Raw genomic sequence first — 17115 nt, 5'->3', positions numbered from 1 at the left:
AGTGAGCGCGGGGCGCGCAGAGAGGAGGTCGCGGGCCTGGTAGAGGCGAGTCGGGTCGAGCGGAGCGCGGAGTCGCCATGGTAACAGACGGGAAGGGGGCGGCTGTCGGCCTGTGCCCTGCGGGCCACTCGGCTGCCCTGCGCGCGGCCGCCGCCGGCCCGAGGGGGCTCCCCGATCTCGGCGACCGAGCGGAGCCGCTGCTGGGCGCCGGAGCCGGAGCGGGCGCGGTGCCTCGGGGTGCTCTCGGCCGTTAGGGCCGCGGGAACGCTGGGAGGGGAGCGGGCTGGCCTGGCCCAGGCGGACGTGCCCGCCGGCTGCCGCGTGGGAAACGGCTGCGATCGACCCTGTCGCCTCCTGTCGCGGGTGTAATCCTGGGCTTTATGCTAGGAAGAGTGGGAGCTCCGTCTCTAACCTCTTCTCTGCTGTCACTGGTGTCCTGCTTTCACTCTTCTCCTTCCTAAGGTGAACTCCCGGTTTTCTGTCTTTTTTTTTTTTTTTTTCCTGTCAGTTTTCCCAGGACTGTCGTTACTTTCCTTTCTCATCTCTGAATTTCTTCCAGCAGTTGGTCGTTTTGTATGTGTTGACATGAAAACATTTCCCATGAAGCTTGCCTGTTCGCTTGGCTGGCATAGAGCCTACAATGCACCTTTGTCCCCGCGTGTATTTTTTGCCTAATTGTGTAGCTCCACAATGAGGTGAGAAGGAATAACATGTTGAAACTGGAATGCATTAATATTATTGACATGCAAAAAAAAGTTCAGTTTTCGGGTATGGTGTACAAACGGAAATCTAATTTTACCATACAGAAATAGGGAAAACTTCAAGCTAGAAGGAAAAACATCTGGACATGACAGTCTGATGTATATACTTTGTAAGGTAATTAACAGCACAGTATTAGGGACCACAAGTCAGTTTGGCTTGTGCTACAGAGGCCTGTAGTATCTTCTCATAATATGTACATTTTGAAACTGTGAAATCAATTTTGGGAATTTTGAAGGTCACTAATAATAAAGTCACTATAATCATTTAAACAATTTTGGTTTTTTGGTTTTTTTCTATGTACTCAGATTTATTTCATAAAATATTTTTATGTTGATGGATTGTATTATTGCAGGAGGACACAGGGGGACTGGACATCTTATTCCACCCCAATCCACTTTCAAATTTCTGGAGGTTATATCTTCTTCTTCTTCTTCTTCTTCTTCTTCTTCTTCTTCTTCTTTTTCTTCCCCCCACCCTCCTTTTTTTTTTTTCCTGTGTTTTGTTTGGGGTTTTTTTCATTCAGGCCCTCTTAGCTCTGCTGCTGGGCCTTTTTGCCATGATGAAAATTACCTGTTTAGGCTTTGTTTGTTTGTTTGTTTGTTTGTCTCCTTGACAGTTTTTGGTATGAGGAAAAAAGTGCATTGCATCTCAAGACTGCTTAGCCTTCTGTGGGGGACTTCACTGGAGGCTTTTAGGACTCTTAATAAATATTGTGAACTAGTTCTCTTTTATGTTATGGACACATTCCAAGACTATTAAAAAGATAATGATTTTCCTTTGCAAAAATCTTGCAAAAAAGACCTTATCAGATTGTGGCAATCCAGATTTTCTAGTGTTCTGTTTTTAATTACCGATGCAACAAATTTGTCAGGAAGGCTTAATAGAAGTATTGCTACCTTTCAGTTCTCTAGAATACTTCCAGTGTTCAGCAAGACATTCTCATTTTTTTCTTAGCCATTTTGCTATGACATACTTGAAATTTGGAGGTTCTAGTTGAATATTTCACTCCTTTTAAATTATTTGGGTTTTCAGCATGATTTTCTCTGATGCTGCGTTTTTGTTCTGAAAATGAAGAAAAGGCTGATTTAGGAATTTGTGCATCGTTAAGAAGGCAGAGATATTTATTTCTTCTTTAGATCTTTATCTTTTTTAATGTCTCTTTTTACTCTCTAAGTATTTGGTGGTCTTAGTGATGAATTTAAGTATTTTTAAAGGCTTCCTGCACCTTTTATGTGCAGGAATTTAGGAAATTCCTGTTGGTTGTTTTACCTAAAAAGAAAATTCCCTTTGAGTGCCATTTTGGCCCTTCTTGTTTTTCCCTCTTAATTGCTGTTGTTATTAAGGTATCTCTTCATAGAATTAACTAGCATTAAATTTCTGATTTTGTATGTTTTCTATCTGATGCAACAGTTTCTCAAAATTTTTAATTTAACTTGGGTTGATTTTTCTCTTAGTTGTCCTGGTGTCCTCTTTCCTTGGTTGCCTGCATGTCTTTCATGTTCTTTTGTTTGATTTTCTAGTAACCTCCAGCACACTTTAATTTGTTAATCAAAAAGATTCTGAATTCAAGTTGTCATAAGGAAAAATAGATTGGGACACTTACTGGAACACAGAGCAGAAGTAACTATACTTAAGAACTTTGCAGATATATGGAAGAAAAGCATTGCTTTGCATATGTGAGATTCTCTTGCTGTTTCTTTATTAAAGTTGTCAGAAAATAAAGAATACCATTGCTGATAATCAAAGCAGTTTTGAAAATTTAAGACTTTTGTGATTCGATTAAAGAAAACCCAACCTTACTAGTGTCTTCAGATTTTACTATAGCAGTATAGTTAGCTGATTTTACTGAATGATTTGGGGCTATCTAGAAATAGGGGAGTTAACTGAAAGTTTTGGATTCCAGAGGTATTGCTCTGTTACACCTGACCTGAAATAGCAGGTATGACACAATAACCTGTTAATAATTATTGTAGATCTACATGATAATTGTTCTATTTGCTTGTTAATAGGCTGAATATGTACCAGAAATCATCAATGATTGTCATGTAGATGCCAAGGAAGAACTCTTGGATGAATGTGAGAGTATTTGGAAGCAGATGGAAGAGGTATGCAAATCACAATTGATAGACTAGATTTGTTGTAAACTTTCCTCCGCTTTTTTTTCTTCATATCCTCATCCTTCACTGCACGCTTACCTCACCCCCTCTAAAGAAACCACCATTAACAAAACAAGGGGAAAAAAAAAGGGGGCGGGGCGTAGAAGAAGAAAAGATCTTCAGAAAGGCCAAAGGTAAGAGTTCTGTCAGGGGTGAAGAATGCCTTGCAGTGTCAAACTTTGTGTGCTGATGCTATGATTTAGTTATATGGAATGCGAGTATAAGTTAAAACTAGGAAAAATTAAACAATTTACTTGTGTTCCGGTAGTATCAGCCCACTAGGAGTTGAAATCCTTCTCTCTTTAGCCTCATACAAGATGGCATTCAAGTGCTGTTCACAAGTAATTTGGATCTTAAAGGAGAGGGAGAATGGAAGGAGAAAGAGGCTTAGAAGAACGATGATGTTAGCGTACACTCATGCAAACTGGCAGTTACACCTTCAAGAATAAAGCTCTTGAGATATGGTCCAACATGCTAATAATAACGTCATTATAGAGCGAGTTATTTTTATTTACAGGAATCCCAGGAAAGATAAAATTTTAACAGTTCTGAGAGAATGCTGTGCATCCTATAAGATTCTGCTGACTCTGATGAAAAGTGATGTTCTAAATTATATTTTGAGAGTCTTAATTGCTTCACTCAATTTTATGTGTTACTTATAGTCTCTTTGCTTGAGTTTTGAGTTGTAGATTCAAAGCATTAAAAGTATCAGAAATGGAAGTAAAAATACTTCCAAACTTAAAATAGAACAAAGTATAGACAACCCACAGTGCCGTAATTTCCAGAATTAGATTTAAAAAAACTAATGTGATTTTGTTATTACACGTAAATATCTCAATATTAAATCTTAATATTGAAAAAGTGACAGGCAATCCTGTGTCTAGGTTTTTGAAGTACTGTAATAAATTATCAACAGAAGTTTTGTTTGGCACCTCTTCAGAGGATGCGAACTTTCTTTGAAATTTTCAGATTAGAAGGGAAGTTAGAATGTTTATTCATTTGCATTTAATTAAAAATCTTTGATATTTTGTATCTCTTTCCCAGCATCCCCAAAACAATACAGAAGTAATAATGTGCCTGATTTCTGGAAGTTGATAAAAACAGTAGCATTTTTATTGCTTTGTGATTGTTGCATCCTGGATGCACATATGTCTCAGCAAAAAGTTTAAACACCTAATAGTCATTGAATTAGCTGCTAAGTTATATGGTTTATGATGTAATGTTCCAATGATTGTGTGTCAGCATTAGGGGTTTGTATTGGAGAAATCCTATATTGTGTTTTGATTCCAAAACATTGACAGCAAGGTTTCCAAAGTCCTGCCTAGTAGTTTTATTGCTTGGTAGAATACATCCTGCCCTGTCATGGGGTGGGTTAAATTGGTGACAGTTATAAAACAAGAAAGAGTTTAGCGGGTGTCTCCTGATGAAGCCTTGTGTATCTGTGGTGGCCTGAATTGGCCTGAGTTTCAGACTTGATGTACATCTCGTTGCAGTCATGGGAGCTGATGTAGTGCAGTTCTAAAAATCAGACCATTTCTGAAGTGTACAGCGTATGGCCGTAAATGAGTTAAAAATAAAAATGTGTATTATAATGCGATTGCTCTGTTAAGCCAGAATAATAGCAACAAGTGTGTTAACTTCTTAGCATCTTCCCTATTCAGCCTTGTCCATGCCTCACTTTTTCCAGTTTCTCATGTTCTACATCACATTCTTTTTAGAAAAAATTTTCTTTACTAGGAAAAATTTCGTTACTGAGAGAGTGGTCAAGCATTGGAACAGGCTGCCCTGGAGGTGGTGGAGTCACAATCACTGGAGGTGTTCAAAAAATGTGTAGATGTGGTACTTCAGGATATGGTTTAGTGGGCTTGGTGGTGTTGAGTTGATGGTTGGACTTCATGATCTTAAAGGTCTTTTCTAACCTTAATGATTCGATGATTCTGTGATCTGTTCAGCGTCTTTCCCCATATCAACTTTTCCCTCATAACTTGCCTTTTTCCTCAAGTCATATATCTTTTCTTAGCTGCTACTTTTCTACTTTTCAATTAATTGAAATTCTACGTTTTTACTATGGTATGATTTCAAAGTATTTCTTAATTTGCAGTTCTGGGTTAGGCTCTGAGGGATGTGGTAGCAGCCAAGTCAATACTCTTTTTTCCTATATTAAACAACTTCTGTTGGAATTTCTAAATTGTGTACTGTTTGTTTTCTACCAAGTGTCAGAGCCAGCTAATGCTTCTAGGAGCAGAAACGCTGTTAAAATCGGATGCCAAGGTAAGACAATATTTTATTTTCTGTATTTTCCACAAAATACTTAGTCTTCTGTGCATATAGTGTGTTTCCTAAAGAAGGAAACCAAATTATCTTCACTTATTCTCTAAAGCTGACAGTTTTAGTCTTGCTAACTTTGACGCTGTATTGTGAAGCATGTGTCTAGCAAATACTGAAAAGCTGCGCTTGTATATAGCAAAAAGGTTTCATGCAATCCTGCCGCACAATTGATAAATGACTAACAACAGCAAAATGAATAGGTGCATACCTTCAATATCTATTTAGACTATTTCCCAATCAGTGAGCATGTAATTTGTGAAACTATATGGATCCCGTTAGTTTTACTCTGGAACTTCGTATTTGCAAATAACCATTGTTCCTCATTTGTGGATATTATTAGGAAAATGATGGGCTTGAATTAGAAATAAACTGAGTGATGCTGAGTGCATGAATGTGAGCTCCTGTATCCCTCAGACTTTGGGGAACAATCAAAAAGTCAATGCTGGTTCACTGTTTAGTTGTTTGTAAATTCTAACTAGGAAACTTTTAAAAGGACCCCACATTTGGAAAGTATAAGTAGTTAAACATTGGGCTGGTTGGGTGAAATGTGTGGGTCTTACAAATCTCCATCTTGTGTGACTTCAGTAAGAGTGTTCAGATAGTTAATTCAACACAAATAATTCACAAAAAGAGCACTTTTCTTCAAAGATTTGTCTAATACATTCAGATGTTTAATTACTATGTAGTTACTAACACTAAGCTCTTGTTAGTAATGAACTATGTTCTAAACTATTATTTACTCAGAATAAATAAGTGAAGATGCATACTCAAATGCATAAAATACAATCTTTTTCTCCTTTTAGGACTCTGGATAAAATCCTATAAGTAGAAATAAATTTTTAATGGGGTGTAGACCAGGGTTTTTATGTTTCTTCACAGCTTTACCAAGCGCATCGTACCCTTGTAATTAATACTTAAACTTTTGAGATAAACTGTCCTGGTTTCAGCCAGGATAGAGCTGGTTTTCTTCACAGAAGCCAGTGTGAGACTGTGTTTTGGATTTGGGATGAGAAACTGTTGATAAGGTGCTGACGTTTTGGATTGTTGCTAAGCAGTCAAGGACAGTCCAGCTTCTTGTGCTGGCCTGCTAGCAAGGAAGCTGGGGGTGCACAGGGAGCTGGGAGGGGACACAGCTGGGACAGCTGACCCAGGCTGGCCAAAGAGATATTCCCTACCATATGACATCATGCCCAGTACATAAACTGGAGTTAGCTCGGGGGTGGAAATCGCTGCTCGGGGACGGGCTGTCAGTCGCCGGGTGGTAAGCAATTGCTGTATTGGGCATCACTTGTTCTTGTACGTTCCTTTGTTGGTATTATCATTGTTGTTTCCTTCTCTCTTTCTGTCCTATTAAACTGTGTTTATCTCAACCCACGAGGTTTTTTTTTCCTAATTCTCTCCCCCGTCCCACTGTGGGAGGGGGAGTGAGTGAGCGGCTGCGTGGTGCTTAGTTGCCGGCTGGGGCTAAACCACGACATATACTTTTCTTGAAAACTATCATAGTAAGACAATGATTAAATGGAGTTGCAAAAATGAATACTAAATTAAGATTGCACTTCGTGATAGCAAATAGGGAGGAGAGGGAAAGCTCGTGTTATATCCTCTGTCAGCAACTTTCATGGGGTCTTATTGCAGCCCTATCATAGACACTTGTATTGACACAGGAAACTACAGACCCATTACGCCAACCTCAGTACCTGGAAAAATTCTGGAGAAGATCATACTGGGTGCTATTCAAAGACATTTAAAGAATAATGCAATCATCAGGCACAGTCCACATGGGCTCACAAGGGGAAAATCCTGTTTAACTGTTTTGATACCCTTCTATGATAAGGTCACCCACCAAGTGGATGAAGGGAAAGCAGTGGATGTATTTTTTCTGGATTTTAGTAAGGCTTTTGATACTGTTTCTCACAGGCATCCTTCTGGACGTGTTGTCCAGCTGTGAGATAAGCAGGTACATGGTGTGCTGGGTGAAGAACTGGCTGAAGGGCAGAGTTCAAAGGGTTGTAGTGAAGGGGACTACATCCGGCTAGTGACTGGTTGCCAATGGTGTTCCTCAGGGCTCAATTCGAGGGCCAGTTCTGTTCATTGTATTTACCAATAATCTGGATGCAGATTTGATGTTAAGCTCAGTACGCGTCAGCAGTGTACCCTGGCAGCCAAGAGGGCAAACCACATTCTGGGGCGCATCAAACCCAGTATAACCAAACAGTCAAGAGAGATGACTATCCTGCTGTATTTAGCATTGATGTGGCCTCACTTAGAGTACTGTGTGCCGCTCTGGGTCCCACAATTTAAGAAGGTTGTAAAGGTACTTGAAGTTTAAAGGAACAAAGAATGAGCTAGTGGTATTGTTAAGAGTAGTGCTCCATTACAAAAGAGATGACACTACCTGATCTAGAAAATAGGAAATGTTTTAATGATGATTATTTCTTTTGTTTTATGTTTGTTTTCTTTTATTTTATTTTAAAAGGTTGTCTTTTGAAGATGTACTGTACAAAGTTACTTTGAGTAGTGAAAAGCTAAGCTTAAGTTGTCAATGCATGATATTTTTGTTGTAAGAACTTGGCTGATGAATTTTAGCATACTTTTCTTTTTAGATGATGCAATCTGCAGTGGTTTTTATGGAAAGCTTGACCATATCAGCAGTACCTTTTCTATTTAAATGTATGCTTAATTTCTTATCAGATTACTTGTAATATGATATCTAAGTGTAATTTACAATGTGTTTGAAGAAAAATTATAGGTGTAGTCCTCATTTTCAGGAAGTGGAATTGTAATAATGAATATATTTTTTCTCCAGAACATATGAAGATCTTAAAATAAGTATATTTTTTAAAAACTATTGTTGTTTAGTTTAAGCGTTTTTAATGAACTCTTCTGAACTGATGTTTTTTCTTACTGCTCCTATATTTTCAGTGATTACAGTACTAGTTCTAAAGCATTTTTTGTTGAGTCCACAGATGTGGTTTTTTTGGAAGACAATCTTTTGTTTAGTAATCACACATATCAAGCACAGTCCATTTAACCTTAAATGTGTATCCACCATGCATCTAAGGAGGAGTGGGGATGTGAACTATTGTCATTGCTTTTAGTGGCTCATCTTCAGTGGTGGTCATTGTCTGATATGAAAGAGGAAATTAGGAGAGAAATTCCAACTCTGACTACTTCTGATTTCTCCCTTTTGAAAAAAGAATAAAGATGTTTCTTGATCTTTAAAATCTTTTTAAATCTTTTGAAGGAATAAGTGGTCTGTTGTAACAGATGCTCTTTTGTTTTCTGCTGTATAAACTTAATAATTTAATTTCTAACCCGTTCTATCTCATTTTACTCTAATGCAACCCAACACACTTCAAAAGAGGCTTCTTTTCTTGTTTTTCAGCTTTCCTTGTTACTGACACGAGTGAAAACTTTAACAGCAGAATATCATCAATGGCAAAAAAGGAGTCCTGAAAGTAAGTAACTGCTTCCATGTAAGGAAGAGTATAAACTTATGCCAAGTTTCTTTCATCTAGGCATCTTAAATTGTGTATATATGGAATGTATTTTCATACTATAACTACTTAAAAAGTAAATTCTTCCCACAGTAGCATGTATGTTTCATTTCTATACTCTTTTTTGCACTTCAGTTCTCAGTAAACTTAGAATTCAAAGTGAATTCTACTATAACTTAATCTTATGATTCTGGACAAATAAATGCATGATTCATATCACCATTCCTCAGTCAGTTAAATGGAAAAATAACTGCTAGCAGATCTCCTAACAAAATAACAAAATTTCATTATGCTGTTACTCTCCTTCAGGTTTCTCCTTTCTGAGATTGCTTCTTCTCCAGCTTTCATTTCTATTTCCTTTTCAGGACAGACTAATTTGGCAAAGAATTTTGTCTTCATTTTGTCTTTTAAGTAGCTGATATATTTTTTATCTTTGCAAGTATTGCTAATAATTAACAATAATTTACGAAAACATATTTTTAACCGTACCTACTTTGATTTTTTTAAAATTAATACTTCATAAAATTGTGTTGTATTATGATATATGAACTGAAACTCTGAAGGAAACCTTTAGCAGTAAGCCAGTTACACTGTAATAAAATATCTAGCTTTGATTTAACAGGGTCAGAGATTTCATGTCAAGAAACGGTGGTAAAAGACACTTCAGTTTATTTTAACAACACAGGAATCCAGATCACTTATTGATCCTGAGAAACACAAACCACTGAGACGAGCTCTTACATTAGTTAGGCATTATCTGTGAAAAGGTGTAAATTCCTCAGTTCTTCAAAATTCTGTCTGTACGTAAGCATCAGTGCTGACTGATTTCACTCTATTGCAAGGCTAATGTGGCCAGACACTGAAAATAAAAACCATTCAGAATCTAAGTGTGAGTAAAGTAATCTGTTTTTTCAGATGTGTGGAGACTCCTAAAACAGTTTACACTGCACTGTTAGTATTCTGGTAGCACTCACTGTTGTCTCTCCTGTCAAGGAACCGTTAGCACCTTTCAACCCAGTAAAACTTATTTAATCTTTAAATTGATACAATGACTTGTCTGAGTATTTTTATGCCAGAAGAGACTTGGGGGTTTTTTAGTGTTTACAAAATGATAGCAATGTGTTTTAGACAGCAAGTGGTGATTTTCAATATTTTGTCATTTGGCCAAATTGGAATGCATTTAGTCACTTCTCCAGCTTCTTTCAAAGTACATGTACTTGCTGCACATTGTGACCAATAAGTAGCAGCTGGAAAAAAAAATATTTCTTCTTTCTTATAAATAGATATTGTTGCTCTGTTAGAATAAATTCATACTTCATATGCTTGGTAAGCCTGTTGGTAGGAACGGTCAACCTCAAATGCTTCTTAGAGGTATGTAGACCAAAAGTATGACATTGAATGGATTTGGAAAATACTGGTCCTTGGCTGCTGCTCATGAATAAGTTGCTGGCTTAAAGCAAATTAATTGAAAGCACTTACAGTTTTTAGCTAGGTAAAATACCTGGAGATGTTAGGTTTCCTTACAAAAATACGTAATTATTTCCAACTTTAAGCTATTTGCTTAAAAATATTTTTGGGGCTTGACTTAATTCTTAATAGCTTGCTGACTGCCTTTACTCAACAATTCTTACCAGTTCTCAGGTGGTAAGATTTATTATTAGAAATCATAATTTTGTACTAGAGAAATTATCTAGGCATATTATAACGCAAATAATATTTGCAGCTAAAGCTTTGCCTTTTTGACTACCTTTCTGAGGGAAAGAAAAAAAAGTTGCTGCGAAGAATTTGAATAGACTTATAGTGCTTGTATGCAAATGAAGAGTCTACTGTGCTTACACGTTTTCTGTCCCTCTTGGCTCCTTTCTAACTACTGTTTGTTTTGAAGGAAGAATTACCTAATTGAAAACATTCGTAGAATCATAGAATAGTTTTGGTAGGAAGGGACCTTTAAAGGACATTCAGTCTAACCTCCCTGCAATGAGCAGGGACATCCCCAACTAGATCAGGTTGCTCAGAGCTCTGTCCAACCTGACCTTGAATGTTTCCAGGGATGGGGCATCTACCACCTCTCTGGGCAACTTGCTCCAATGTTTCACCAACCTCAGTGTGAAAAATTTCTTCCTTCTAGCTAGTCCAAATCTAACCTCTCTTAGTTTAAAACTATTACCCCTTGTACTATCACAACAGACCCTGCTAAAAAGTCTGTTCATAGCTTTCTTATAAGCCTCCTTTAAGGCCTGAAAGGCTGCAAGGTCTCCCCAGAGCTTTCTCTTCTCCAGGCTGAATAACCCCAATTCTCTCAGCCCGTCTTCACAGGAGAGGCGTTCCATCCCTCCGATCATTTCTGTGGCCGTCCTCTGGACCCACTCCAACAGGTCCATGTCTTTCCTGTGCTGAGGGCTCCTGAGCTGGATGCATGTCATGGTTTAATCCCAGCCAGTAACTAAGCCCCACACAGCCATTTGCTCACTCACCCCGGGGAGAATCAGAAAGGTAAAAGTGAGAAAAATTGTGGGTTGAGATAAAGACTCTTTAATAGGTAAAGCAAAAGCCACACACACAAGCAAAGCAAAAAAGAAGGAATTCATTCACTATTTCCCATGGGCAGGCAGGTTTTCAACCATGTCCAGGAAAGCAGGGCTCCATCATGCATACTGGTTACTTGGGAAGACAAATGCCATAAGTCCGAACATCCTCCCACACCTTCCTTCTTTTCCCAGCTTTATATGCTGAGCATGACATCTTATGTATGGAATACAATTGGAATGAGAAACTGCACTCAGACACAAGGGAGCAGAACAGAGCTGGCAGGTATTCAAAGACACTTTCCCTAGAGTGCAAGAGCTCTTGATCCACACATGTAAGAAATCAGGAAGGCAAGGCATGGCTGAGTCGAGACCTGTTAGTCAAACTAAAGGGCAAGAAGGAAATACACAGGTAGTGGAAGCAGGGAAAGGCATCCTGGGAAGAGTACAGGGATGCTGCCCGGTTGCGTAGGGATGAGGTCAGGAAGGCCAAGGCACAGCTGGAGCCCAACTTGGCAAGGGATGCAAAGAATAATAAGGGCTTCTACAGGTATGTCAGCCAGAAAAGGAAGGTGAAAGAAAGCGTACCCTGCTAGATGAACAAGACTGACAGACCGGTAACAGTGGATGAGGAGAAGGCTGAGGTACTCAGTGACTTCTTTGCCTCAATCTTCACTGGCAGTCCCTCTTCCCTCTCAAGAGGATGGACTGCAAGATGGGGACTGGAGGAGCCAAGTTCCTCCCACTGGAAGAGAAGATCAGGTTCAAGACCACCTGAGGAACCTGAACATGCACAGGTCTATGGGACCTGATAAGATGCATCCCAGAGTCCTGAGGGAATTGGCTGATGTAGTTGCCAAGCCACTCCCCATGGTATTGGAAAAGTCTTGGCAGTCAGGTGAAGTCCCTGCAGACTGGAAAAAGGGAAACATTGCACCCATTTTTAAACAGGGTAGCAAGGAGGACCATGGGAATTACCGACGTGTCAGTCTCCCCTCTGTGCCTGGGAAGATGATGGAACAGAGCCTCCTGGAAGCTATGTTAAAGCACATGGAGCACAGGGAGGTGATTTGAGACAGCCAGCATGTCTTCACCCAGGGCAAGTCCTGCCTGACCAACCTGGTGGCCTTCCATGATGGAGTGACCACAGCAGTGGTCAAGGAAAGAGCTACCAATGACATTGCTCTGGGCTTCTGTAAGGCCTTTGACACGGTCCCCCACAACACCCTTCTCTCTATATTGGAGACCTATGGATTTGATGGGTGAACTGATGGGATGAGGAATTGGTTGAATGGTCCATCCTGAGGGCAGTGGTAAGAAAGATCATAGGATCATAGAATAATGTGGTGTGGAAGGGACCTTTTAAGGTAATCTAGTCCAGCTCCCTTGCAATGAACAGGGATGTCTTCCATTAGACCAGGTTGCTCAGAGCCCTGTCCATCCTGGCCTTGAATGTTTCCAGGGATGGGGCATCTACCACCTCTGCGGGCAATGTGTGCCAGTGGTTCCCCACCCTCACTCTGAAAAATCTCTTCCTTAGATCTGTTCTAAATGTGCCCTCTTTCAGTTTAAAACCATTACCCCTTGTCTTATCGCAACAGGCCCTGCTAAACAGTCTGTCCCCATATTTCTTCTAAGACCTCTTTAAGTACTGAAAGGTGGCAGTAAGGTCTCCCTGGAGCCTTCTCTTCTCCAGGCTGAACAACCCCAACTCTCAGCCTGTCCTCACAAGAGAGGTGTTCCAGCCCTCTGATCATTTCTGTAGCCCTCAGGGCCCTCTCCAACAGGTCCATGTCTTTCCTGTGCTGAGGGCTCCAGAACTGGATGCAGGACTCCAGGTGGGGTCTCATGTGAGCAGAGGAGAGGGGCAGAATTGCCTCTCTTGACCTGCTGGCCACACTTCTTTGGATGCAGCCCAGGGTATGGTTGGCCTTGTGGGCCAGCTCATGTCCACCTTTTCATTCACCAGTACCTGCAAGTCCTTCTCGGCAGTGCTGCTGTCAACCCCTTCATCCCCCAGCCTGTACCAATACCAGGAGTTGCCCTGACCCAGGTGCAGAAGCCTACACTTGGCCGTTCTGAACCTCATGAGGTTCCCACAGGCCCATTCCTCAAGGGGACTCTTCTTCTGCCCCATATCCTCAGGATTGCAAACTCCACTAGTGTTTGACCACTGCAGCCCAGGCTGCCTCCAATCTTGATGTCACCAATTAGCTCACATGCGTTGGGGACCAACAGGTCCAGTATGGCATCCCCTCTGGTAGGGCTGTCTGTTATCTGGCACAGGAATTTATCCTCCATGCACTCCAGGAGTCATTATAGCTCACCTTATAGCCTATATTGGATTGCCTATAGCTCACCGTGCTACTTTTCCAGAAGATGTCAGGGTGGTTGAAGTCCCCCAGCAGGACGAGAGCCTGCAAGCCTGATGCCTCCTGTAGCTGGAGTAAGAAGCCTTCATCAATAGGCTCCCCTTAATTGGGTGGCCTGTAGTAGGCACCAACCACGAGGTTCCCTTTGTTGACTTGGTCCCTGATTCTTACCCTTAAGCTATCGACCTGCTCATGGCTATTCTTCAGAGACAGCTCTTCACACTCTATCCATTTCTTGATGTAGAGGGCAACGCCTCTTCCCTTCCTTCCTCGCCTGTCCCTTCTGAACAGCCTGTAGCCATCTATAGCCGCACTCCAGTTGTGAGATTCGTCCCACCAAGTTTCAGTAATGGCAACCACATCATAGCTTTCCAACAGCATGAATTTAGATAAATTAATTGTCTGAATTGATCTAAATATGTATAGCAGAAATACTAATTTCATGCAGTTTACTAATAGAGCATGAGTATCAGTCTGTCTTTTTGCTTCGGTTTTTGCTTTTATTAATGGCCAGTTCATTTCTTGTAAATGAGGGCTTGTCAGCATTTCAATTTTAAACGTTATTTTCAGAGGTTATAATTTGGCAGTCCTACATTTCTTTGGGTACAATATTGGCAAACGGACTTGAATCCACAATGCAAATTTTATTTTTGCAGAGCTTTTACTTTAGTCTTTCATTCTTTCTAAATTTCTGGTACTATTTATGTAGCTGTAGAGCTGCTAGATCAGCTGAATTAAAACTTCTTAACAAGCATTTGGCTCATAAAAATAGAATTTAACTTTTACCTTTGCAAAATAAGGAAGTGGAAGCAGACATATTTTAAACTATAAAAAGTTGTGGTCTTTTCCTAATTTCTGTTTTTCTTTGCAAAATATCAGTATTATGGTAAATTTCTCTTATTTTAATAGGAGTTTCTGTATAGATGTGTGCATAGTAGTTGCTTTTACATTCCTAGCATCTGGTAGTATTTTGCCTACTATGTACTTTGTACTATGTATCACTAGGCAATTCTGTTTGACATTTGATTTTTGCAAGTCTAGTAATTCATTCTATTGATTCTAGTTCAATTCTAGTGATTTCACTGAAAAAGCTTTAACTGATAGTAGACAGAGCAACCTGTGCTCTTCACAGTAGCAGCTGCCATGAATTTTGTTGTCCCTGTGTCTTAGATCTGCACTATTCCTTCACTAAATTAGGGTTAGTGATTTCTTTCCTATGAAGATGTGGCCTCGTATTCTGATACTGTGGTGGGTTGACCCTGGCTGGATGCCAGGTGCCCACCAAAGCCACTCTATCGCTCGCCTTCTCAGCTGGACAGAGGAGAGAAAGTGAGAAAGTATAAGAAAAGGCTCATGGGCAAAACAGACTTAACTTGGGGAAATTAGTTTAATTTATTAGCAATCAAATCAGAGTAGGATAAGGAGAAATAAAACCAAATCTTAAAACTTTCCCCCCACCCTTCCCTTCTTCCTGGGCTCAACTTCACTCCCAATTTTTTCTCTACCTCCTCCCCACCAGCAGTGCAGGGAGACGGGGAAGGGGGGTTGTGGTCAGTTCATCACATACTGTTTCCGTTCCTCCTTCCTCCTCAGGGGGTGGACTCCTCACACGCTTCCCCTGCTCCAGCATAAGGTCCCTCCCACAGGACACAGTCTTCCATGAACTTCTCCAATGTCCTTCCCATGGGCTGCAGTTCTTCACAAGCTGCTCCAATCTGGGTCCCTCACACACTTCAGGAACAGAGTACTCCAGCCTGGGTCCCCTGCAGGGTCACAAGTCCTGCCAGCAAACCTGCTCCACTGTGGGCTCCGCTCTTCATGGGCCCACAGGTCTTGCCAGGAGCTTGCTCCAGCATGGGCCTCCTATAGGGTCACAGCCTCCTTTGGGCATCCACCTGCCCTGGTGTGGGGTCCTCCCTGGGATGCAGGTGGAGATCTGCTCCAGTGTGGTGTTCCATGGGCTGCAGGAGGACAGCCTGCCTCACCATGGTCCTCCATGGGCTGCAGGAGGACAGCCTGCCTCACCATGGTCTTCACCCTGGGCTGCAGGGGACTCTGCTCTGCCACCTGGAGCCCCTCCTGCCACTCTTTCTTCACTGGCCTTGGTGTCTGCAGAGTTGTGTCTCACATATTCTCACTCCTGTCTTCTCCATCTGCAATTGCTGTTGTGCCGTGGGTTTTTTCCCCTTCTTAAATGTGTTATCCCAGAGCCTCTACCTGTGTTGCTAATGGGCTCAGCCTTGGCCAGCAGCAAGGCTGCTCAGCAGAGCTCAGCCTTGATCCATTTTGGAGCTGGTGGCATTGGCTCTCTCGGGCATAGGGGAAGCTTCTAGCAGCTTCCCACAGAAGCCACCCCAGCAGCTCCACCCCACTACCAAAACCTTGCCATGCAAACCCAATACAGATATTTACACAATATGAATATTGACTGGGAAGCACATGCTCAGGATTAGGTATCTAGAAATGAAGAGGTGTTAGAAGCCAGTGGTAGAAATTGGTAATTCCAGGTAGTGAGGGCTCATGATAATCAGGGGGAGGAGTGGTGGGGGGAAGAGTTGTATGGGTTTCTTCAAATATGCTAGTGAATAAAAGCACACCAATGAATTTTATCATGTGTGTTTAGGATATTCATGTCATTAAAGAAATCTTGCTCCAATAATAGCACAGGCCACTACCTCCCACAGCTCTTAAACGTTAGCTTAATTTGGGAGCGCTCTACTCAAATTTTGTGTCAAGATTTAAAGACAGTAATTCTCTAAGTAAAAGGGATTTTATTGCAACATGTAATTTAATGCATTTTGAACCCAAGTAGTTTTGCTGCTTTTAAAACTGGTAATCCAAGGCTTCTAAAAATTTGTGGAGATAAAAATTATAAAATTACTTTACAAAAAAAAAAGTACATCTATAAATTTCTGAAATCAACTGTATTATATTTAGAAGATATTTAATGCTTTTATGAGAGGGTTAAGGGTTCTCCTTTTTGTTAAAGAAAAAGCTTTTATTGAGGTAGTTATTTTTAAGATTAGAGATTTGGAGCCCAAGCTTGGACAAAAAATATCTCTGTCATACTAAGATTTAAATCTTTTAGAGTAGCTTTCATTTCTCCAGTTAATAGATTCAAATGCTTCATTTTTTCAAAAGTTACATGTTTATGCATATGCTGCATGTTGACATGGAACTGAGAATTGATTGGAGTCCATTGAAGACTATCAAATACAAGAGTTCACTTTTTATTCAGAAAATCCATGAGCCATAAATCACTGTGTTTTGCAGAAGCATTCTGGGGAAACATTACCACATCCTTGAATAGTACCATACTTTCCCTGTTGCTTAGGGTTGGAGTTAGGCTATTGATCTTGCTGGGTCTTTCATCTCCCTACGTGTCGCTGTTCTTGTGAACAGTAAGGATGGCGACAGACTTTTAAAGATCTTTAAATCTGATAGGTTTCACACTGCTGATGAGGCATTTGGGAGG

At 40.6% G+C, this 17115-nt stretch overlaps 1 protein-coding gene across 1 annotated transcript in view; it reads left to right on the top strand.

The window, feature by feature from the left end:
* Positions 1-77: 77 nt before the first annotated feature.
* Positions 78-17115, top strand: part of CENPK (centromere protein K) — a gene marked incomplete at both ends in the record, with an annotated part of 29814 nt that continues 12776 nt past the window's right edge. Inside the window, 4 exons of the mRNA XM_082013766.1 lie at positions 78-227; positions 2772-2867; positions 5133-5189; positions 8632-8704. Coding sequence (XP_081869892.1) covers positions 78-227; positions 2772-2867; positions 5133-5189; positions 8632-8704 — 376 coding nt within the window. The remainder of the gene's footprint in view (positions 228-2771; positions 2868-5132; positions 5190-8631; positions 8705-17115) is intronic.

The sequence above is a fragment of the Phaethon aethereus genome (assembly GCF_964289735.1).
Source record: "Phaethon aethereus genome assembly, chromosome: Z".
NCBI lineage: Eukaryota > Metazoa > Chordata > Aves > Phaethontiformes > Phaethontidae > Phaethon > Phaethon aethereus.
Note: the sequence above shows the minus strand (reverse complement) of the source record. Positions and strands in the feature narration are given on the sequence as shown.